The sequence below is a fragment of the Sciurus vulgaris genome (genome assembly GCF_902686455.1).
Source record: "Sciurus vulgaris genome assembly, chromosome: 3".
NCBI classification, from domain to species: domain Eukaryota; kingdom Metazoa; phylum Chordata; class Mammalia; order Rodentia; family Sciuridae; genus Sciurus; species Sciurus vulgaris.
The window spans coordinates 6,154,419-6,177,507 of NC_136463.1; the positions used below are offsets into that span (position 1 = coordinate 6,154,419).

The window sequence follows — 23,089 nt, forward strand, 5'->3', positions numbered from 1 at the left end:
TGGCTTCAGTGATAGGGTGCTTGCCTCACATGAATGAGTCACTAGGTTCAATCCTCAGCACCACATAAAAATAACTAAAAGGTATTATGTCCATCTGCAACTAAAATTTTTTTTAAAAAAAGGGCTGGAGAGTGGTACACTGATCCTGGGTTCAATCCCCCGTACTGCAAAAAAAAAGGAAAGTTTTTTCTTCCCTTTTCATGGATCTTTTTTAGTTGTAGATGGACTCAGTCAGTGCCTTTTTATTTTATTTTTATGTGGTGCTGAGGATTGAACCCAGTGCCTCACACGTGCAAGGCTCTACCACTAAGCTACAACCCCAGTGCCTTGCATGGGTCTTTATATTTTATGGTGCTGGGTATGGAACCCAGGGTCTTGTACATGGGAGGCAAGCATCTACCACTGACCCTCAGCTGCTGCCCTTATTAAGTTTTACATTGAGACACTAAATTGTCCAGACCGGCCTCTACAGCATGGTGATCTTGTCTGCCTTCCAAGTAGGTGGGATTACAGGTATATGCCACAGAACACACGGGAATAATACAAGATTGGAATTTACCGAATTGTGTCTGAGCTTTTGAGAAATGATTATTATGTTTTTGCAGTGCTGGGGATAGAACTCAGGCCCTTGCACATGTAATGCGTGTGATCTATAATTGAGCTATATCTCCAGCCCAAGGAAGATAATCTAAATTCTTTCATAGAAAAACTTTTGGGAGAATTAAGTAAAAAAAATTTTATAAGGTAAAGGGAAATGCATGGAAAAGCCATTTTTTGATGATAATGATACTTGGACTATTACTTTTTTACCTTATTTCATATTTATTAAATGTTCTTTCTTATTTAGAAGAAGGAAAAACGTTTTATTTGATTTTCCCACAAAGGAGAACTAAACAAAATGATTTCCTGTCCCAGAGTCTCGATTCTCCCCATTAGGGGAAACAGTTTTTGAAGAGATGATCCAAAGGAATCCTGTTTTCCTTGCAATTAGGGAGGGGAAGATTGGGGAGGAGAGAAAAATACATCTGTTTTAGAACAGCAAGAGTTGTATTCAAAAGTAGGAAGTGGGCCACTGTTAAATTTCCCCCCATCAATTTCTACATTACATTTCCTTGGAAAAGTGGGCAACAGTATCTCCAAGCTGCTTCCTACTGAGAGAGGGCAAAGTTGGGAAGTGACCAAAGGCCTTGTTCTCTATCAGGGGAGGTGTGCATAGTGCAAAGGTATCTAACATCAGGGCTGTCTGTAGCCGTGGGCAGGTGACTGGACCAGGCATACATAGGGCAGGGAATCATGCTAGGACAGCAATAAACAAGATGACAAAGCAATCCTTTTTGTAAACAATTAGCACAAAAGCAGTGTTTCAGCCACTGAAATTCAGGACAACCTTGTGAATCTAGAGTCCTTTGAGATAGTTGTTATAGGCATTCTCATTCAAGAACCCTTTATTGCCCTCTAGCTTTTGCTTTTGGTAGGGCTGACAGAATGTATATCTTAAAGTGTATTTTAAAAAACCCCAACTGTTGTCCTTTCTTTGAAATGTCCCTGTATGAGTGTGCTTTTGTTATACTCTACTGCCAGAGTTTAAGACTAAACTTGATCAAATTTGGCCTTGTTCTTATCTACTCTTCGGGTCAGTTGAGATTCCTCAGAGATCATTTTTGGGAACCTGTGAGGAGGCTTTGGTTCTTTCCCTCCTTTTCTCCTTCCTCTACCAGTCTTACCCATCTGCCAGGATGCTGACCATACATGGTATCCTTTTATATATATATAAAAGGAATATATATATATATAATTTGTTTTAGATGTTGATGGACTTTTATTTATTTATATGTGGTGCTGAGAATTGAACCCTCACAACATGCTAGGCAAGTGCTGTACTACTGAGCCACAGCCCCAGGCCCACATGGTTTCTTTTTGAAGCATTAGTGATGTTTCCCTCTCTGATGAGGTGACTCACCAGATTTGTAGGACCTTAGAGAGATCCTGTTGTTCCCTGGGTCCTAGCAGACCTTAGAGGGCAAGGGCCAAAATGTTGGCAGGTTTTTTCCTTGGCCATTTACATCCTTGACTTTGGTCTCCAAGTTTTAGGGCCAGTTTCATCAGTCTGGGAGTAATGGTTATTCTCTCCTTATTTCATATAAGTAGCTACTGAGAAGACAAATACTTTTTGACACTAAAAATAGTAACCTTGAATATCTAAATTGTAGAAAATCAGTAATCTTGCCTTTTTATTTCACTAGGAGAAAAGGTTGAGATGATGGCAGTTACACTGCCATTTTGGCTAACTTCCTACTACTTAGCTAGACTCTTCCTGCTGCCCTCATGTTGGCCAGGCCTGGTGGCACACACCTGTTACCTCAGTGATGGATGCTGCAGCAGAAGGATCACAAGTTGGTGGCCAGCCTTCAGCAATTTATTTATTTATTTATAAAATGATTTTTTTTTTAGTTGTTGAAGGACCTTTATTTTGTTTATTTATTTATATGTGGTGCTGAGAATTGAACCCAGTGCCTCACACATGCTAGGCAAGCGCTCTGCCACTGAGCTACAATTCCAGCCCATCATCAGCGATTTAGTCAGACCTAAGCAATTTGGTGAGGTCCTGCCTCAATATAAAAATTAAAAAGGGGTGGAATGTGGCTCAGTGGTTGAGCACTCCTGGGTTCAGTTTCAGTACAAAAAAAAAAAAAAAAAAAAAAATCCTATGTGTTGTGTCCTAGGAACGACCAGTTGTATCTAAGCAGTTTTTCCATAGGAAGGGTAACAGTTGCATACAAGCCGAATGAAGCCAAAACAAGGCAGTAGCAGCTTTTCAGACATTATCAAGTTGTTGGGCTTAGTGTTTTTTCTTGCTCATGTTTGCATGGGAATTTGTTGATCAGATTGCATTTTATCTAAAAGAAATGAGATTGAGCAGAAGATATGAAGGAGCAAATCCTGTTGGAGAAGTTGAAGGCTCAGGCCAAAGCATGCAGTTGTGAGGGAGACTGAGGCACCATGAGCTCAGTAGAACACAGAATTTGAAAAGGCCTGTTGGAAAGTTTTTTTTCCAAGGTCCCTATGAGGCTCTGGTGCATTTGAAAGGACCAGCTGTGCAGCTGGGGGTTATTTTTGAGTTAGGATGATACTGCTTTTAAATATGACTGATTCTGGTTGGTGGTTTTGCATCAGAATCCCCTGGCAATCTTTTTTAAAAATGCCACTACCTGGACCTCACCCCCAGACATGTATCTTCAGAGCCATAAGGAATTGACAAGCAACCTGAGAGTCATCCTCACCACCCTGAGTTAAGCACCTTATTGTGGAGCTTAAATGAGGTAATGTATGTTTTAAATGCCTTGCAGGGTGCCTTGTGAATATTTTCAGTATGAAGCAATCCTCTAAGGCAGAAAGGTTCTTCAGCTATACACCACAGTCAACTGATGGTCTATACTCCATGCAAACGAGAAACCAGACACCAGGCCAAGAGTTTTCTATTCATTTTAAACACTGTATAAAATATTTTTCTCAGTTACATTTTCTAATAATACTCAGTTATGCCTTAGACTTTAAGATAAGGAAGAACATTTGTCAGGATTGTAATGGTTCTCTGATACCTTAAAAAGCAAAAAATGCTTTAAGTGTTCTGATTGCCTAGGTGATGATTTGAAGGTTCTGTATCTGTAAGAGATACACATGTGCTATAATAAGACTGGTCTTTTTAATTTTTTTTTTTTTTTTTTGTGATTTTGTATTGAACCCAGAGCCTTGCACATGCTAGACAAGTGCTCTACCACTGAGCTGAGGCTGGCTTTGAACTTGTAATTCTACCTCAGTCTCCCAAACTGCTGGGATTACAGGCATGCACCACTGTGCTCAGCTATAATTCATATTTTAAAGGCATATTTTATAGCTAATTTGGTCACAATTTATAGAATTTGGAATAGCTAGGAAAGAATTTCTCTGCATTTTTCTGAGTACCCTTTTTTTTTTCAGTATGGGTCATGACCTCAGTGGTGCTTAATCACTTGCTAAGTTGCATAGGCTGGCCTTAAATTTGTGAATACTGGCCTAAAACTTGTGATCCTCTTCCCTCAGCCTCCAGAATCACTGAGATTGCAGGGTTGTGTCACTACAACCTGGCTACAGTCCACATTCTTAATCCAATGCCTGTTTTACATAAATTTGCTCTAATTCATAAATCATATTAGATTGAAAGGGTTTTCCTGTGACTGATTTCTTGCCTTTTCAGTAAAGGTTCTCAGCCCAAGATATAATTGAGAATTACCTGTTTCTTTATTTTTCCTTTCCTTTTCTCTCCTCTCCTCTCTCCTCTTTTCCCCCCTTTCTCTTTTCCTTTTTTTTTTGTACCAGTGATTGAACTGGGGGTGCTTAACCACTGAGCTACTTCCCCAGCCCCTTTTAAAAATTTTTGTATTTTTTATTTTGAGACAGGGTCTCGCTAAATTATTTAGGGTCTTATTGGCCTCCAACTTGGGATCTTTCTGCCTCAGCCTTTGAGACTCTGGATTTACAGGCATGTGGCACTAGGCTCTGGCCTGTTGCTTTTTTTTTTTTTTTTTGGTTACCAGGGTTTAAACCCAGTGGTGCTTAACCACTGGGCCATATCCCCAGCTCACTTTTTAGAAATTTTTTTTTTTTTTTTTTTTTTTTTGCGGTGCTGGGGATCGAACCCAGGGCCTTGTGGTTGCAAGGCAAGCACTCTACCGACTGAGCTATCTCCCCAGCTCCACTTTTTAGAAATTTTGAGACAGGGTCTTGCTAAGTTGCTCAGGACCTCTTTAAATTGCTGAGGCTGCTTTGAATTTACTATCCCTGTCTCAGCCTCCAGAGCCACTGGGATCACAGGCAAGTGCCACTGGCCCCAGTTTGATTTCTCAAAAGATATCTGTGATTGGTCTCTGGTCCTAGTGATTGAATTTAGCAGATCTCAGGTGGGACTTGGCATTCATTTGTATTCCTTAGAAGCTTATGGGTAATTCTCACGTGCAGCCAGTGTGGGGCACCTCTAATGGAAAGTTTTACTCTAGGAAATGCAACATTCTTACATTTATCCCATTCCTATCCATACAATTGAGAGTAACTCTTCATTTTGCAGATTAAATAACAAGACTTTAGGGCACTGGTGCCCCACAGTATATTATATTGGAAAAGGGTAAAACCAGAACCTAGGTCTTTAACTTCTAGTATTGCTGTATTGTGCTAAACTGTCTTCTACGAGACTATAAGAAACAAAGACAAATCAATACTGGGGAACAAAATTGACCAAATTATATTGTTTGTACCAATTGTTTTTTTTTTTTTTTTTTTGTGGTGCTGGGGATTGAGCCCATGGCCTTGTGCTTGCAAGGCAAGCACTCTACCAACTGAGCTATATCCCCAGCCCTGTGCCAATATTTTTTATAAAATAAGACAAATAAAATACAAATTCTAAATTTAGGCCAGAAGGAACCCTAAGAATCTTGTTCATACTGCTCAATTAACATAAAAAAGGGCTGCACCACCACACCTGTAATCCTAATGACTCAGGAGGCTGACTCAGGATGATCACAAATTAGAGACCAGACTCCCCAGTGTAGTGAGACCATGTCTTGAAAAATAAAAAGGGCTGAGGATGTAACTCAGTGGTAGAGTGCCTGTGGGTTCAATCACCAGTACAAAAAAATAATGATTATTTTTCAAATATGTCTAATAAAAATGGCTATTGTTTTAATGACTTATATGTTGGGACAAGCACTTTATATATGTATTTTTTTTTAAGAAAAGGTAAAATAGTTTTATTGTTTTCTGAGCAAAGGAGTAATATATGGAGGGACTTCTGTTCCAGAGGCTGGGATTTTGCCCATGACGGGGGAACAGCAAATTTTTAGAGAGGTGATTCAAAGTCTACATTCTAGGTGTTCCATGTAGGGTGGGTTGCAATTTTCTTGTTCATTTGGGAGACAGTCATTCTTTTCTTTTTAAATATTTTTAGATGTTGATAAATCTTTATTTCATTAACTTATTTATATGTGGTGCGGAGGATCGAACTCAGGGCCTTGCACATGCTAGGCAAGTGCTCTACACTGAGTCACAACCCCAGCCCCGAGACAGTCATTTCTTAGATCTTCTGCCATCCATTTCTGTGGTGACTGTGGGCTCAAGGACAGATAACTGGGCCTGAAATGGGGAAGAAAGGTAATCCTGTTTCTCTGAGGGTACCTCATTTAAAACACTATGGAGAGGTCCAGAGGCTGAGACAGGAGGATCACTAGTTCAAAGTCAGCCTTAGCAAAACGAGGTGCTGAGCAATTTAGTGAGACCCTGTCTCTAAATAAAATACTAAATAGGGCTGGGGATATGACTCAGTGGTCGAGTGCTCAAGTTCAATCCCCAGTACTCAAAAAAAAAAAAAAAAAAAAAAAAAAAAACCAAAAACAAAAAAAAAGCAAACACTGTGGAGGTGATGACAATGTGGCTCAGTGATGGAGTGCTTGCCCAGCATTCATGAGGTCCTGGGTTTGATCCCCAGCACCACAAAAACCACAAAATTAAACACTTTGGAGACCAGTATTCCTAGCTACTCTGGAGGGTGAAGCAGGAAGACTACAGGCTTAGGGTCAGCCTGGGCAATTTAGTGAGGCCTTGTTTCTAAATAAAAAATAAAAAGGACTGTTGATAGAGTGCTCCAGCGTTCAACCTCCAGTGCCACCAACAAAAGAAAAAACAACAAAAAAGAAAACACAAATGTAAAAAAAACCCCTAGGTACTATTTTATAAATGAAACTAGTGTTCGGAAAGGGTAAAAGATTCAAACTGATTTCTCCATGACAGCCCGCTGTCAACTACCATACAGTATTTGACCTGGTGGATAATTAAGGTGATTTCTGAGGAGGCCATGCTTACTGACCAGATTGGTCTGATGGGTTTTTTGTTTGTTTGTTTGTTTGTTTGTTTTTAAGGTTTTGGAAATTTAGGCTCAACCTTTAAGAATGGGAAGATTCTAACCCAAACAAGTGGTGTGCTTCATAGTGTTGTGGTGAGCCCATAAATGCATGATCATGCTTTCTGGAGAAGAGGAACTTCCCTCTGGTTCTTCATGAAAACCTGCTGAGGGGTGGGGTTTGTTAACCAAGTTTGCTGAGAAAGAGACTCTCAACTGTCTGGAAGAGGGCTACACAAAGAGAAATGTAATTCAATTTGTGTGGAAATAGGCTAGGAAAAGTCATCTGCCTTGAGGAAATATGCATGACATGAGAAGGGGCTCTCCATCAAATGCCTGGACTCCTTTACTCAAGACTTTTCTATTATGATCTTGTAAACAGTCATTCCTGGGTTCTCCAAGTGTGCCTGCATTTGTTGCAGGGATAGATTTACCCAGACAGGTGGAAGAGTCATGACTTAAGGGTTATAAACAGCTGCAGAGGCCTGGGCTGATCCCATAGTCTTGGTGGATGGGAATGAGGCCATTCCCAGTAGCCGGGTATTAACTAGTTTTAGAACAGGCCCCCAAATCGGAACGACTGTATTTTTGGTCCAACTCATGCGCCACTCATTATAGCTAAATAATAACATTAAAATGTAAAGAATTTCCAGTCGTTTAAAAAAGGATCATCTTGGCGTGTTTTTTGTTGCTGACTCATAGTGCTACTGCTTTGGAATTGTTAGGTTTCCAAATGGGACACACAGTAGGTATTCGATAAAAGTAAATGTCAACTCGTAGCAGTAATTTTCATACCTTAAAGAGAATGTCCTTTACTATCCCACCACAAATGTAAATGAGTAGATGGTAACGGTGACAAATCTGCCCTTGGTTTGCTGGTTCTAATTCTCCCACAGCGAGTTTTTCCTTCTATCAGGTAACTTTTTTAAGTGACAGTGAGCATGACTTGTACCCAGCACGGAGCAGGTTCGGCTCCTGCCCAATCAGCTCCGAGATTTTGGGGTGGGGGAGGGGAGAATGGCTCTAGACCTGCCCTGTCCAGGAAGCGGGCGGGCTTAGACAGAATCTGGCCGCTGCAACCCGTCGTGACGCTTCACGATGCTTGGCACTCCAGGAAGCCAATAGGAACAACGAGAGCCATTTGAATCGGCCAATGCCGGCGGCTAGGGGGCGGGGCTTGTGGGCTCTATAAAAGCCGGGGCCGGCCAGCCAGGCGGTGGCGGAGGCTCCTGCAGCGGTGACCGGTTGTGGGTCTGGAGCACCTCTGCGCCACTCGCGTCCGACACTTTCGGCTTTCTGCTTCCGAGCCAGCCTACCTCGCTCCTCGGCACCATGACCACCACCACCACCTTCAAGGGCGTCGACCCCAACAGCAGGAATAGCTCCCGGTGAGACGGCGTGGCGGTGCCCGAACCGCACGCGGTTAAGGGACCGCAGGGCGGCTGCCGGCGGGCCGGACTAGCCCGGCGCGGGTCGTTGGTCGTAGTGTTCCCGGTGCGCCCCGCTCGCCCCGGGACGGGCAGCGGGGCTGTGCCGCGGGCGCCGCTTTGTGCGGCTGGGCCAGGCGGCCCCGCCCCGATCCCGCCGCTCTCCATTCATTCCTCCCACGGAGCGTGGGCCGGGGGGCCGAGCCGACCGCTGCCTCGGCAAACGGCGGGTTTTCGTCATTCGCAACGTGCGGGCGGGTTCGCTTTCTGCGCTCTGCGGCAGGTCTGGCCCAGCCCCAGGGTGGTGGTCTTGGCCCCCTTGGTGCCCGGAGATCTCCGGCCTCCGGGACGCCTTCGGTGAGGCCCTATTGTCCCACCCCCAGGCCACGCGCTCCTGCCACTGGCCTGGGGCATGTGCTGACCCTGGGCTGAGGCTCCGCGATTCTGATCCTGCGACCGTGTCTGCGGGATCCGGCAGGCTCCTGCACTCGCGGTGCCCCGTGCCGGACTCCGGCCCGCTTGGCAGGTGCGTTTGTGGTCGGGCGGGGCTGGTCATCGCGACCCTTCAATCGGTTCAGGACTCAACCACCCAACCCCTCTTGGAAGTGCCTACCCTTTCCTAACAAAGAGACCCCGTCTCCTCCCCCCTCCCCGCGCCCACCTCGGAGCTCGAGGGAGTGGAGCCAACCCGAATGGGTTTTTCTGTGCCCAAACCCTCGGACCTCGGTCTTTGCATCCTACCTTCTTCACATCCCTTTTTGACGTTTGCCAAATGAGTTCATCCCTGGCCCCAGTTCCTTTGCAGGAGGAGGTTTCCTGTTCTTGGGCGGGGCCGGAGACATCCATTGTCTCTTCTGTAGTATCTCCACCTGGAAAGCTGGGGCCTTTCTTGCCAATCATCCTACTGCATTTTGGAGAGGGGGCACAGGGCTTGGTGTTTGAACTGGGACCTTTTATTAAGCGCTTCCTTAACTTGGTGTAAGGGTTTGGGTTCTAGGGAAGGTGTCCACATTGTCTCAGTTAATTGCATTCTGTTCTGTGAGGTGGGTTATAGGCATCTCAGGGATCTTCCTCGAGTCTTGGAGGAAGCTTATATTCCACTTTTTCTGGGCATCTGATGACGACGTTCAGTCATGTGTGGCCAGCCTTGGGGTCCTGGCCAAGTGGCACAAAGGGAGCCATTTTGTGGGGCTAAGAAGACAGATATGAAATAGCAGTATCTCACAGGGGTTGGAGAACTTGAGAACAAAAAGCATGTCTCAGCAGAGGCGTCTTAGGAGAATGCATGGACCTGACATTCCCTTTCAACCAACTCTGTCTAGTTTTACAATGTAGAAGAGAGTGGGTAAAATTGAAAAAAACTATATCAGACGTTACTGGGAGGGCGGGGAACTTGAGTAATTGGACCTAAGAAAATACTGGTCACTCCCTCTTCTGTTGTCATCCTTCCAGGGAGATAAATTTTTTCAAAGGACACTGGGACAAATTGAGCCTTGGTTTTTCATTGTGTGTGATGAGGTCAACTTTCTCATGGTCAGACTTCAGTTGTTGGAATGATAATGTGTAATCTGGGGTTTTGTCCTTTGGGGTTGAGTTCAGTTTGGTGCTTTATAAAGAATTTTAGTACCCAGGTCAAATGAATCCTGCTTGTTTTTTCATATGTATGTCTGTAATGAGAAAAAAATGATTTTCGGTTCTGCAAAATAAACCTTTTAATTCATCTTTGTCATTATTTTCCTTCCAGTATTGTGGTCTAGGTACTGTAGTATTGTCATTTTATTTACTGCCCATCTTTCCTTCTATAATCTCACCTAATTCTCTTAAACTTCTTTTCTCCAGTAAAATTCTCCTGGCTCTGTAGCTACATTATAAATTTAGTGTGGTAGGGAATGATCTGCAAAGAGCGTATGAAAACTCTGGGATTTAAAGAGAGAGAAGGTGTAAATTTTTAAAAAATTACTATCTCTAGTATGTGGACATGTTTTTGTTGACTCTTAAATAGATAATCCTTATTTAGTTGTCATATGTGTGCTTCAGAAAGAACAGTAAAAAATAAAATTGCAGTACTTTGTCTTATGATCAAATCCTTTGTTTGGGGATGTCTGGCTGTTACAAATGGTCTCCACAACACTGACGTCATTGGAGTAGGTCTCACCTGCCGTTGCGGGAGGAAAGCTGACCTGTCAAAGTTGGACTGGCCTGAGCTTTGATTTGCTTTTAAGCTGTTGTTTGGGTACTAGTGTCTCTTTCTTTTTCTTCATTTTTTAATTTTTTTTCTTTTTCTATTTCCAAGCAAAGGAGGGTTCTGAAGAATTTCATCTGGTCAAAAGAATTCATGAGGTTTTAATTATGATTAGCAAAGAAAATAATTCTTATCTCTAGGGAATGACGGGGATAATGAAGAAAGTTGATTTTTATCCCAATAATTTCAAGTGTCTTTGTTGGTTTAAGGTGTAAATTATAAAAACCTAATTCTTTCAGAGAGAAAGTGTAAGAATTTATGACATACCTTTACTTGTGATTTATTTATTTAAATTTTTTTTTAGATGTTGATAGACCTTTATTTTATTCATTTATTTATATGCGGTGCTGAGAATTGAACCCAGTGCTCCACACGTGCTAGGGGAGTGCTCTGCCCCTGAGCCACGACCCCAGCCCCTATACTTGTGATTTAAATAATTAAACATAAAATTATCATCTTTATAAAATGTATACCTGAACACATTTATCTCAATTTATAAAATGAATTTAATCTAAGTGGATATTTAATATTTGAGACTTTTAAAAAATGGTGTTTTAAACGTTATGTGTGATACAGCAGGACCTTGAGGGGGGTAGATATGATGTGAATTTAGTGTTGCATTTATGTTTAAGGACGGAAGTTGGATGAACTGTACAAGAAAGACAGTACGTGTCTAGAAAACAAAAAACCCTTATCAAAGCACCAATTCTATAGGTTTGTAGTTTAAAGAGAAAGATGGCATTTTGTGGTCCCTTTCAGAAGTCACTGCAACCCTCCTTAAGCACCTGCCCTGCGCTGAGGCTGGGCTATACACTCCCATTAACTAATTAACTAATGACAGTTCGAGCTCTTCAGGGCCTTGCTCCCCTGGCTGGAGGCTACTGAACTGCCCACAGCAAAACTCAGCCAACTTGCTGCAGACCTGACCCAGGTTCCCCCTTCTGTAGGGCCACTGAACTCTGAATAAAGTTTGCATCATTCAGTGCTTGAGAAAAACAAGATTCATGATTTATGAAAATGGTGGTGCATGCCTGTGATCCCAGCTATTTGGGAGGCTGAGGCCAGAGGATGGCAAATTCAAGGCCAGCCTGGGCAATTTAGAAAGACCCTATCTTAAGGTAAAAGAAGGCTAGGGATATGGTTCAGTGTTGGAGTGCTGCATGTGCAGGGCCTGAGTTCAGTTCCCAGGACTACCAAAGAAAAGTTTCATTGTTCATAAATAGGTTTCTTTGGACACAGCCACACTCATCTTCATGTTATCTGTGACTGCCTTCATGCAGCATGGCAATGATCACAAAGCCAGAGTATTTAAATAAGGCTGGCCCTTTACAGAAAGAGTTGGCAGCTCCTGGGAAGAGCAGCCCTAATCTCCCTGTCCTCTCTGCTGCTCTGGCTGCTACTCCAAGAGGTGGGGATCTCAGAGATGGACTGGAGTTTGAGTGGAAACCCAGGGAAAGGTAGAGCATAGTCCAGGCTGGAGGAAATAGGCTAGCAAAGGCCCTCAGCTGGAGCTCAACTGCCAGAGTGAAGAAAGTAGCAGGACTGGACTGGTGAGGGAGGAGGTTGGGGCCATCTTGACTGGTCTGAGAAGAGGCCACATTGCTAGAGGGCAGAGTTTGTGTGGCTTCCTTCAGTTCCTGCTCAACCAGGCTTTGCATCTGCTGGACTGTGGAGCCCTGCACACTCAGTGCAGGAATGGACAATACGTGGGTCCGGGGAGGTGGCAATATTAAGGTGCTGAGGCTGGGGTGCCACTCTACATGCAAGGGAGCTGAGAAGGCAGAGTTCTGTCCAGGGATCCGGGATGGACACAGGTGCCCACTGGTGAATGAATGATCATACAGAATGGACAGCGGGGAAAAGTAGTATTGTCAAAAGAAACACTGGTAGGAATTTATGGAATACAGAAGCAGTCTTTAAAAGAATTTTAGATTAATAAAAATGCAGAAAAACATGAAGTATAGAAAAGACATTAAGAGTCATCTGAAATTGCATCAGTGAGAAGGAACCCCAGGTAACATTGTGGTGACATTTATATGGTTATAATGATAGCTAATGTGCATGATTGCCAAGTTCCAGATTATATGATGTCCTTGTAATAATAGTCTTATGAGATAGATATTACTATCCTCATTTTATAGAGGAGAAAATCAAGGCATAGAGATTATGCAACTTATCAAAGTGCCCTTTAGAAAGTTTGAACAACTTCGTACTTCAGGGCCATAATGCTGAACGTTGGCTTTTTACATCCCATTTCCCCAATCTAATCAAACCATGTATCCTTTTTCTTTTTTCTGCCTGCCCTGTCTCCCACATGCTAGGCAAGTGCTGAGTTACAGCCTCCTGCCTCAGCTTCCCAGGTGGCTGGTTTCCGCATGGGATGCAGATCCTTTGATTTAAATGGCATTTGTTTGTTAGTTTGAATAGGACTGAAACCACAGCAATCAGCACAGAAGGCTTCTGTGGCCTCAGAAGGTGTGGGGTTTCCCCCGCTGGCAGGCAAGCAAGCGGTTCTGCAGCTGGGTGTTCCCTCATCCAGCTCAGTTCTGACACATCGAGTGCGCAGCCCGAGTGGGCTTCCACCCTCTTTAGATTCCAGGTTGTTTTTACTTCTGTTTCTGACTGGCTGTGAGTCAAGTTCCCACAACCCCCTCAGGTTTCACGTGCTAGCGTAGCTCATAAAGCTCAGGCAAACACTTGCTTATACTTCCTGGTTTATTGTGAAGGATACTACAAGGGACACACAGGAAGAGATGCATAGGGCAAGGTATGGCAAAGGGATACCAAGCTTCCGTGCCCTCTGCGGTGTGCCACCCTCCAGGAGCCTCCGTGTTTTCAGTTTTGGACGCGCTCTGAGCTCTGTCCTGGGTTCTCATGGAGACTTCATTGTGTGGGCTTGATTGAAGCATGAACAAGTGGACTGGGTGGGGAAACTCAGCAGGCCTGTCTGCTTCAGCGTTCTGGCTTCTGTGCAGCTTCTCTCCCTTCAGGGTAAGGGGCAGGACCCTGCTGGAATGAGGAATGTACTGTGGCACAAGGGTAGGGCAGAGTTTTTCTTGTTTATTTTCCTGGCCCCAAACTACTGGCCCAAGGGATCTTTTGGCTTCAGCCTCCTCAGTAGTTGAGACTGGAGGCATGGTCCAGCTTTGAAGTGGAATTTTTAATGTTGGAAGCTATCTATATTTGTTTGTGGTACTGGGGATTGCACCCAGGGTGGCTCTACCACTGAGCTATGTCCGCAGCCCTTGTTATTTTATTTTGAGGTAGGGACTTGCTAAGTTGCCATGGCTGGTCTTGAACTTGGGATCCTCTTCCTTCAGCCTCCTGGGTTGCTGGGATCATAAGGTGTGTACCACCACTCCCAGCAAGAGAGTGTTTCAAACTGATTTAAGAAATAGAAAACCAGACTGCTCCTGTCCCTAGTGAAGTAGTTAGAAAATTCTCCCATGAAACCACCTCAGTTGTCTGGTTTTTTTTTTTGTATCACAGGGATTGTACCCAGGGCACTCAACCACTGAGCCACATCCCTAGTCCTCTTTTCGTTTTCTTTTCTTTTCTTTTCTTTTCTTTTCCTTTTCCTTTTCCTTTTCCTTTTCTTTTCTGACAGGGTTTTACTAAGTTGCTTAGGACTTTGAACTTGTGATCCTCCTGCCTCAGCTTCCTGAGCTGCTGGGATTACAGGCATCAATTTTCTGTTTTGAGAGGTGCAAGGGGAGTCAAATTGAGTTTTTCCAGGGAGGAAACAAATTGGCCACCCATGGCAAGAGACTTGGAAATGTGTACGTCCCACATTTCCAAGTGAAACGAGCTGTGGGTGCCACCCTGAGGAACCGTGAAGGGAACTGCTGTGGATTTGCACACATAATTTCCTCATACCAGCTTGGCCCCTGTGGCTGATCGTTGGTGTTTACTGGTGAGTACAGTGAGTTTCAAGGTACATGACAGGCGTCTGGCTGCTGTGGAGGTAGATGACACCAGTGAGCTCTTCTTGGGCTTCTCATTTGCTCCAGGTGACTTTTATGGTGTATATTCTTCTTCCTTTTTTTTTTTTTTTTTAATTTATTTGAATATAAAAATGGAAATGACTTTCAAATGAATAAATGAGATATGCTTCTAAACTTGTTTGCAGGTATAATCAGCTAAGCCCAGTAGGGCAAGGGCCCTTAGGGTCTCTTGCCATTGCTGGAAACAGGAAACCAACCAGGCACTGACTGTAAATGTGATAAAGCAATATTTTATTTGGTATCTTTTTTTGTGGGGGGGGGGCGGTACAGGGAATTGGAACCCAGGGGTGCTTATCCACTGAAGCCACATCCCCAGTCCTTTTTATTTATATTTTGAGACAGGGTTCCTAAGTTGCTGAGCCTGGCCTTGAACTTGAAATCCTCTTGCCTTAGCCTCCAAGTCACTGGGATGACAGGTGTGCACCCCTGCATCCGGGAGTACTTGGTATCTCAACATTCAGCACTGAATTCATACCAGAATGATTGTTTCCTTTTTCCATGAACAGCTGTCTTTCAGAGGAGCAGCAGTAAGGGAGGAAGAACGGTGAGAAAAAAGAAACAAAAGATGTAAGAAAATACTTATGCCAAGAAATGCTTTGATATCTGAAATTAATGTTTTCCCATAATTTCCAGGTTTTGCGGCCTCCGGGTGGTGGATCCAATTTCTCATTAGGCTTCGATGAACCAACAGAACAGCCGTGAGGAAGAATAAAATGGCCTCTAAGCATCTTGGAACACCTGAAGAAAATCCCCCTTCTTGGGCCAAGTCGGCAGGTACTACTCTCACGTGTGGAAGGATGGGACCAGCAGAGATGAGCACAGGGTTTTTTTTTTTTTTTTTCTTAACTTGCTTAGTGCTTTATTGAACAAGACCCAACAGATGTCTCATTGGGCCTTCAAGCACAACCCTTCCCCCACCTTGAGATTCAGAATCCAGAGGTTGCTCGGCATTCCTTGGTTTAGCTGCTTCCACATTTTTTCTTGAATATTTCCAAATGCTAAGTGTAAAGACTTTTTGTTCACACATACATTCCTGCCGCAGGCTGTCATGTTCACCAAAATGCTTCCAATTTATAAGCACATGTGGTGTGGCAAGGCACCATGCATCCATGGCCATCCATCCGTCCATTCATTCATCCATCCTCCATCCATCTGTGACAGGACAGCAGCAAGTTCTGACCAGTAAGGCCCCAGGGTTCACAGCAGTGGGGCCTCCAGTAGGCTCCCGATTCAGTCCTTAGCCCTTTCCCCAGGGACTTCCAAGAATAACATCCCTTTCTGGGGGCAATGAAAGCCAGGACAAGGGGTAAATGACATTTGAATCTTTAACCCAACTGGACAAGGGGAGACTACACAGTCAGTGATTGTGTCCTCAGACAGGTAAAAGACAAACAAATGAAGCATGCAGGTAATACTGCAACAGGAAAGAGTAAGAGCTTACGTTTACATGAGAGGTGCTTGGACAAAGGGACAGGAAAAAGGAAAGGCAATGTGGCAGACACACCCTTGACTCCTGCAGAGAGGCAGGGGCAGCCCTGGCCCATCCTCGTGCTCAGGTGCATGGCTGTCCTGCAGTCTCAGCTCACACATACATACACACACACACACACACACACACACACAAAGGAGCTTTTTTGGCCAAGAAGACAAAGAGTTAACCCAAACAAGGAGAAAAGCAAAAAGGTTCCTGCTGAACACAAAATGCTCCTCTGAGCTGGTTTTAAACCCACCGGGTTGGGCTCTTCCATGGGTGATGTTGGCACCAGGATATGGAAAATGACTGCAGTGAGACGAGGGAATCAGGACAGGGGCAGACAGACAGGACACCCATGCTGTCTTTCCCCTAGATAGCACCTGGGGCCTCCAGAGGGCCCATGGTACAGCAGGCACCAGGGCCTCGTGAGACGAGGATGGTGGCAGGAGGGGAGCACAGGGGTTTTGTTCTAGTTTAATGGTAATGGAGTGAACAACAGGTAAAGCTTACCTTGAGAAGGAAGAGCTGGGAACCGTGGGTGTTTGTGGTGGATCAGAATGAGAACTGAAGTCACACTAGGGGTCGCAGGTCAGGATGTGCGTGGAGGATGGTGTTTCACTTTGGCATTTCTGTTGTATTCCTCAAGAAAAGTATATATTTTGGTTTCTAGGTGCCAAATCTAGTGGAGGCAGGGAAGAGTTGGAGTCATCTGGACCACAGAGAAGGAACTCTTCTGAAGGCAAGCTCTGGAGACTTCTTTGATCTGAAGGTCAGTGTGACACCATGAGGAAAGCCAGGCCTGGGCAGTGTGGCTTAGGACGTTAAGCTTTCCCCTCCTTACTAAGAGTTTCGGTGCTGCTGCTGCGATGTGTATCACATTGACCTCAAAAAGGGACTGGGCCATCTTGCTGATGGTAAGACGTCCTAAGTAGAGCGCAGGTCAGACAGTGAGTTAGCGTTCCAGGTGACTCTGACCAGTAGTCAGTCGTAGGTCCTTCACCACTGGCTTTGGGAGCCTGTGGGTCTCACTCCCTCTGTCTCATTAAGAGGAGCGTCTGAGTTCACGGATTGTTGTTGCAGCTATTTTCCAGTGTCACCTTGAGGTGAATTCCAGAACAGACCCCTGGAGTCCACCATCAGGTGTGACTGCAGATGAGTACGATGCCACCGAGCCCAGTAGGAAGTCCTCCTGACTAGGGACCTCAAGCATATTGATGCATCGAGCGTTGGAGTGTAGGGAGAGCTGTAGAAGGGCTCTGGGGTCTAAAGGGTCCTTCAAGCTAAATGAGGACAAGGATGACAAACAGAAGGGTGGATTGCCCATTCGCCATTCTGATGAAAGATCCTCTGAAATGTTAGTTTGCGGTCAGGTCATCAGAGCAGATGTTTTGCTTTTTGTTTGTTGTTTTTGGTGTTTAGTTGTGTTATTGGCACTGGGGCAACTTATTGTGAGGGATTGTTGTATGGCATTGTCCTCAGTTAAATAAAGGTTCTGCCTAGCCTTGTACTTGAAGGGGGATTTGACATTCGAGTTGAATAGGGGCTGGCTACTCTGAGCTGTGACAGATTTGTGTGATGCAAAATTAAATAGGGAGTAAATTTCTAAATCTTTTTCTTTTGCAGGGAGAAGGTGATATTCATGGTGAGTACTTCTAAAGACTGAATTGTTTTTGGTTCTACAAATGCTTTTAGGACAGATCTGAATTGTAATTCAAATTGTGTCTTGGTGAAAGAGAACTGGGTGTGCCCCCAAAAATGCCAGCATACTCTGGGTGGAGAGAGAAGAACAAGATTAGAAAGTTGGTAAACATGGCCACATTCTAAATCTGCTAGGAGTGAAGAATGCTGGAAATTTCCTAGACAGAAAAAAATAAAACAAAAACTGACGAACCCAGGGTCACTGAACTGAACCCTACCACCATCCCCCCTTTTTAAAGTTTTAGTTTTTTTGAGATAGGGTCCTGCTGAGTTGCTGAGGCTGGCTTTGAATTTTCCATCCTCCTGCCTCAGCCTCCCAAGTCTCTGGGATTACAGGTGTGTGTACCACACCCAGCTGCTAAGAGATTTTTAATAAGAGGCTGGCATTTCCAGCTCAGCTCACAGCATCCCATTTACAGAGTTCATTTGATTTTATACTGAGGTACTTATTCATAAGACATTGGTTACCTTCAGGTGATTTTGTAAATGACGATTTCGGGGGCAGGGGTAAATTTCTAGCTAGCCATCCACATTACCAATTATAGGTGGGAATGAGCTGTAATCACTTACTTAATTACTTTAAATCTTGACGTGTTTATTGGCACCTCTTATACCAAGTACCAGAACAGTGCTGATGAGTACTTTCAGGCTTACAGGTGTCACCACAGCAGTCAGTCAAGCTGCCTGGTGACACGCAGTCACAGGCCCCGCATAGCCTTTTCCTGCTTTACATTTTGTGACGTAGAATGTGTCAGAACCAAGTTCCTCTCCTACCTCTCAGTCTTTCCTGTGGGTGTGGCAGCAGGAGTAGCTCCTGAGCCTTCGATAGGACAGTCACTTTCCCCAGACTGAAGATTTATGAGTTACTGTTTGTGTTCAGTTTATGTAATTTGCAAAGACTATCCTGGGTGTGAAATCTAGACTTTTCAGTTCTGCTTTTCATCCTCCCAGTACTTCCACATAAGACTGGAAGTAGTAGAATCAGCGAATCTTTCCTTTTCCTTTTCTTTCCTTTGGAGTACCAGGGAAGGAACCCAGGGCCCCATGCTTGCTAGTAAGGGCTCTACCACTGAGCTACACCCTAGGCCCAGGATCAGCTAATCTTTATTTACTGACTGGGGCCAAGGATACAATTAAAGATCTGGCCCTGGTGTGATGGCACCCAACTCTAATCCCAGTGACTCAGAGGCTGAGAGAAGAGGATCTCAAGTTCAAAGCCAGCCTCAGCAACTTATTGAGACCCTGTCTCAAAATAAAAAGTAAAAACTAAGGGTGAGGTAGGGCAGTATACCCCTGTAATCCCAGCACCTAATGAGGCTGAGACAGGAGGGTTGCAAGTTTAAGGCCAGCCTCAGCAATTTAGTATGACCCTTTCTCAAAGTAAAATGTTATAAAAGGGCTAAGGACATAGCTCAGTGCTAGAGCACTTGCCTAGCATGTGCAAGGCCCTGGATTCAATCCCTAGGACTGGGAAGGAAAAAGAAGAAAAGATTTGGGGAGTCTGGAGAAGTGAGTGAACCCTCATGAAGATACAAACAGTATAAGTTATTAGTCTTGCTGAATAATTCTGTTCCCTGTGCTGCCCTCCCCAGCTCAGTTCATTATAGATTCTTTGGGTTAAATAGCGTATTGAATTATATTTATGACAAGTTCCCCCCCCCTTTTTTTTTTTTTTTTAATTTTTATTACCTGATTATTCTGTGTTCCCTCCCGACTGCTGCAACTTTTAGTTCATTTGTCATAAATTGATACTGGCACATGTCTGTATTCCCAGCAATTTGAGAGGCTGAGGCAGGAGAATTGCAAGTTTGAGGCCAGTTTCAGCAAATTAGCAAGATCCTGCCTCAATATAAAAATGAAAAAGCGCTGGGAATGTAGCTTAGTGGTAGAGCGTCTGGGGGTTCAATCTCCGGTAACGAAAAAAAAAGAAACAACCAGAAAGTGACAAGGGCATAGTAATTCAGGATGTATCCGGCATAGTTGAAGGTCAGCCCCAATTCTGTTGCAGGGTTTCCAGTTAGATGGTCTGCTACTTTTCCTTCTGTTCTGATTGTTTGATCATTACAATGAATCATTTTTTTCTATTCAGACATAGGTGTCTTTGTTCCGATTTTTGTAGTCCTGGGGATTGACCCAAGGCCATGCTAGGCGAACAGCCCCAGCCCCACCCCTTTTAGTTACTTTGAGACAGGGTCTCCTAGGTTTCTCAGGCTGACCTAGAGTTTTTAATCCTCTTGCTTCAGCCTCCTGGAGAGCTGGGATTACAGGTGTGTGCACCAGTGTGCAGTGCTGTTACCTTCCCATGTGCCACAGAAGACAAGTTAGGAACATACGTTTTGATGAGTGAGGCCCTGGGGTTTGATCCCCAGCACCACAGTCAGTTAGTACTAATATGTAAAATATGGAAGTATTTTCCTTCAGAGACTTTACCATTATAATTATCAGACTCAATAGGGACGAGTAGTATCTTTCAAATTTGCTATGAAAGTTTCTAAATACTTAAATCTCAGTTATTCTATTTATCTCTTTACAAACTGGTAGCACACAAGCCACCTGCTCTGGCCAGGTGTTTCTGACCGACAAAGCCTGCCATTAAGGCCTCAGCTGCTTTCTTTGGGCTGCGATCAGTACTTTCCTTTTCCTTTTCACTTTTAGCACATTATTATCTATGAAAACCAAAACACCTCCTTTGATGATGTGAGACAACTATAAGATGGTGGGGATGAGCATTTTATGAAAATTAACTCCAGTGGGAGCGCTGCAGGACTTTTTGTCCTTCAGAATATTCACTGACTCCCTGACCTCGTCGGACAGGGAAGGATTCAGTCAGCTCTTGTGCATATAGAGCGAGACCATGGCCTCCCAGCGGAAATGCAGCAGCTCGCTGATGTGTCGTTGTAGGGTTCAGGCTGAGTTCACGGTCTGTATTCTCTTTATCTTTTGTTGTTGCTGTTGGTTGGTGCAGGAGACCAGGGGTTGAATCTGGGGGCACTTCACCACTCAGCTACACCTCCAGCCCTTTTTATTGTTTATTTTTGACATAGGGTCTTGATAAGTTGTTGAGACTGGCCTTGCATTGCCACCCTCCTGCCTTAGCCTCCTGAGCTGCTTGATTACAGGCCTGGGACACTATGCCTTGCCCTTGGATTTTTTTTTTTAATGTGTAATTTGTGGTATGGGAGTACTGAGAATTGAACCCAGGGTTGCTTTACCATTGACCTACATCCCCAGTACCCCTCCTGTTTTTTTCTTTCTTGTTTTTTTGGAGACAGGTTCTTACTAAGTTACTGAGGGTGTCCTTGAACTTGGGATCTTCCTGCCTGAGCTTCCTGAGTTGCTGGGGTTCCTGGTGTGCACCATTTTCCTAGGCCTACAGATTCTGCTAACACTGGGCAGCTCTTTGGACTACCTCAGTGGCTGTGTAAACTTTAGGATAAATTAAAACTCCAGTCATGTTGGCCGTGTATTGACTGGAGCCACGTGTGGCTGTGGCTGCGGTGGACAGCACAGACACCGAACATGCCCAGCGTGCAGGGCTTCTGTGGAACAGACGAGCTCGCGCTGAATTTCTTTATAACTACAACGTAGGACACTGGTACACTTGCCGGGCAGAAAAAGGGAGACAGCACTGTCTTGTCTTTGCTCCACTGCTGGTTTATGAGGAAGCACCATCACCATGTCTTGGTTGTAATAACTCAGCACTCTATTTTTTATCATCTGTTTTTTTAGGCATTATTGAAAAATGGTTTCTATGGAATGTTTACAGATCTCTATAGTTATCCAAGATGCAACCAATTTTAGTTTGATGTTTTAACACTGAAATAAACCTGCCACTCAAAATTTAATTAAGCACATGCTCTAAACTGTTACACTCTTAGTAAACATTTGTTTTCCTAAAATTAAGTTGTTTTTTTTTGTGATTGTTGTTTTTGTTTTTTGTTGTCACTCAAATCATTTGAGGAAATGAATTTTCTATGTTTGGAATCTATTTGCTAACAAGACAACTAAAGGATATAAGCTTGTTAGCTGGGCAGAGTGGTGTACCCCTGTAACCTCAGTGTTTGGGGAGGCCAAAGTAGGAGGATGGCTATTTGAGAGGCTCAGTGGTAAAGCACCCCTGGGTTAAACCCCCAGTACCACACACACAAAAAGGAGAATACCTGCTCGTTGGGAATCCACAAATCAGTGACTCAAGCAATATATGATGTAGTGGGTAATAATACTCATGCTTATGGCTTTAAAGTGGGAAGTGCCCAGTTCATTTAAATAGGAATTACCAGCAGGGCACAGTGGTGCACACCTGTGATCCCAGTGATTTGGGAGTCTGAAGCAGGAGGATTGCAAGTTCAAGGCCAGCCTGGGCAACTTGGTGTCTCAAAAAGTAAAAAGGGTTGGGGTTTAGCTTAACCCTGGGTTCACTCCCCAGTACCAAAACAAAACGTATAGAACAAAAGTGACAAAACATAAACAGTGATGAATTCTGGGCAGTAGGATCATTTTTTTTATTTTTTATTTTTTTGTGGTACTGAAGATTTAACCCAGGGGTGCTTTACCACTGAGCCACATCCCCAGCCCTTTTACTTTTTCTTTTGAGATAGGGTCTCGCTGCCTTGCTTAGGGGTCTCGTTAAGTTGCAGAGACCGACTTTTAACTTGTGATCCTCTTGCCTCCGCCTCCTAAGCTGCTTGGATTATAGGCGGGTGTCACCACGCCCAGCTGTTTTTTTTCTTAATACTTTTCAGTATGTTTTAAACCATGGAAGTAAAAAAATTTTAAACTCTTCATCTTATCCAGAAATAACTATTAGGTTAATTTCTGTTCTGTTTTCCCAGAAAACGTGGACACAGACCTGCAAGGCAGCCTGGGCCAGAGTGAGGAGAAGCCTGTGCCTGCTGCACCTGTGCCCAGCCCCGTGGCCGCGGCACCTGCGCCATCCAGAAGAAACCCTCCTGGCGGCAAGTCCAGCCTGGTCTTGGGTTAACTGACTCTCTGGAACTCTGTCATTTTGTTCGTTTGTTTTCTTCATGCTTGTGAACTGCACAACTCGAGCCTGACTCTATATCTTTTGAATTTGTTTCATTAAAAAGAAGCACTTTATGTACTGCTGTCTTTTTTTGTTTGTTCGTTTTCTTCTTCCTCCTTTTTCCTTTTGAAGAACAGGTTTCTCTTTCTCTGACTCCTGGGTCTGTGGGCCATGGCATGAGTGTTTTCTAGTAGTAGATTGAAGGGAAAGCTTTGTGACACTTAGTACCGTGTTTTTAAGAACAAGTCATTTGGTTCCTGATGTGTTAGAGGCTCTTTTGTACTGAGGTTTTTGAC

At 44.1% G+C, this 23,089-nt stretch overlaps 1 protein-coding gene across 1 annotated transcript; it reads left to right on the forward strand.

Annotated features, from left to right (window-relative positions):
* The first annotated feature begins 8,088 nt into the window (after positions 1-8,088).
* JPT1 (Jupiter microtubule associated homolog 1) lies at positions 8,089-22,871 on the forward strand. The gene is given in 8 exon segments (XM_079133190.1): positions 8,089-8,309; positions 8,312-8,313; positions 15,232-15,295; positions 15,298-15,372; positions 16,743-16,810; positions 16,812-16,841; positions 17,696-17,714; positions 22,603-22,871. Coding segments are annotated over 8 exon segments (459 nt in total). The 5' UTR covers positions 8,089-8,257; the 3' UTR covers positions 22,752-22,871.
* The last annotated feature ends 218 nt before the right edge of the window (positions 22,872-23,089 follow it).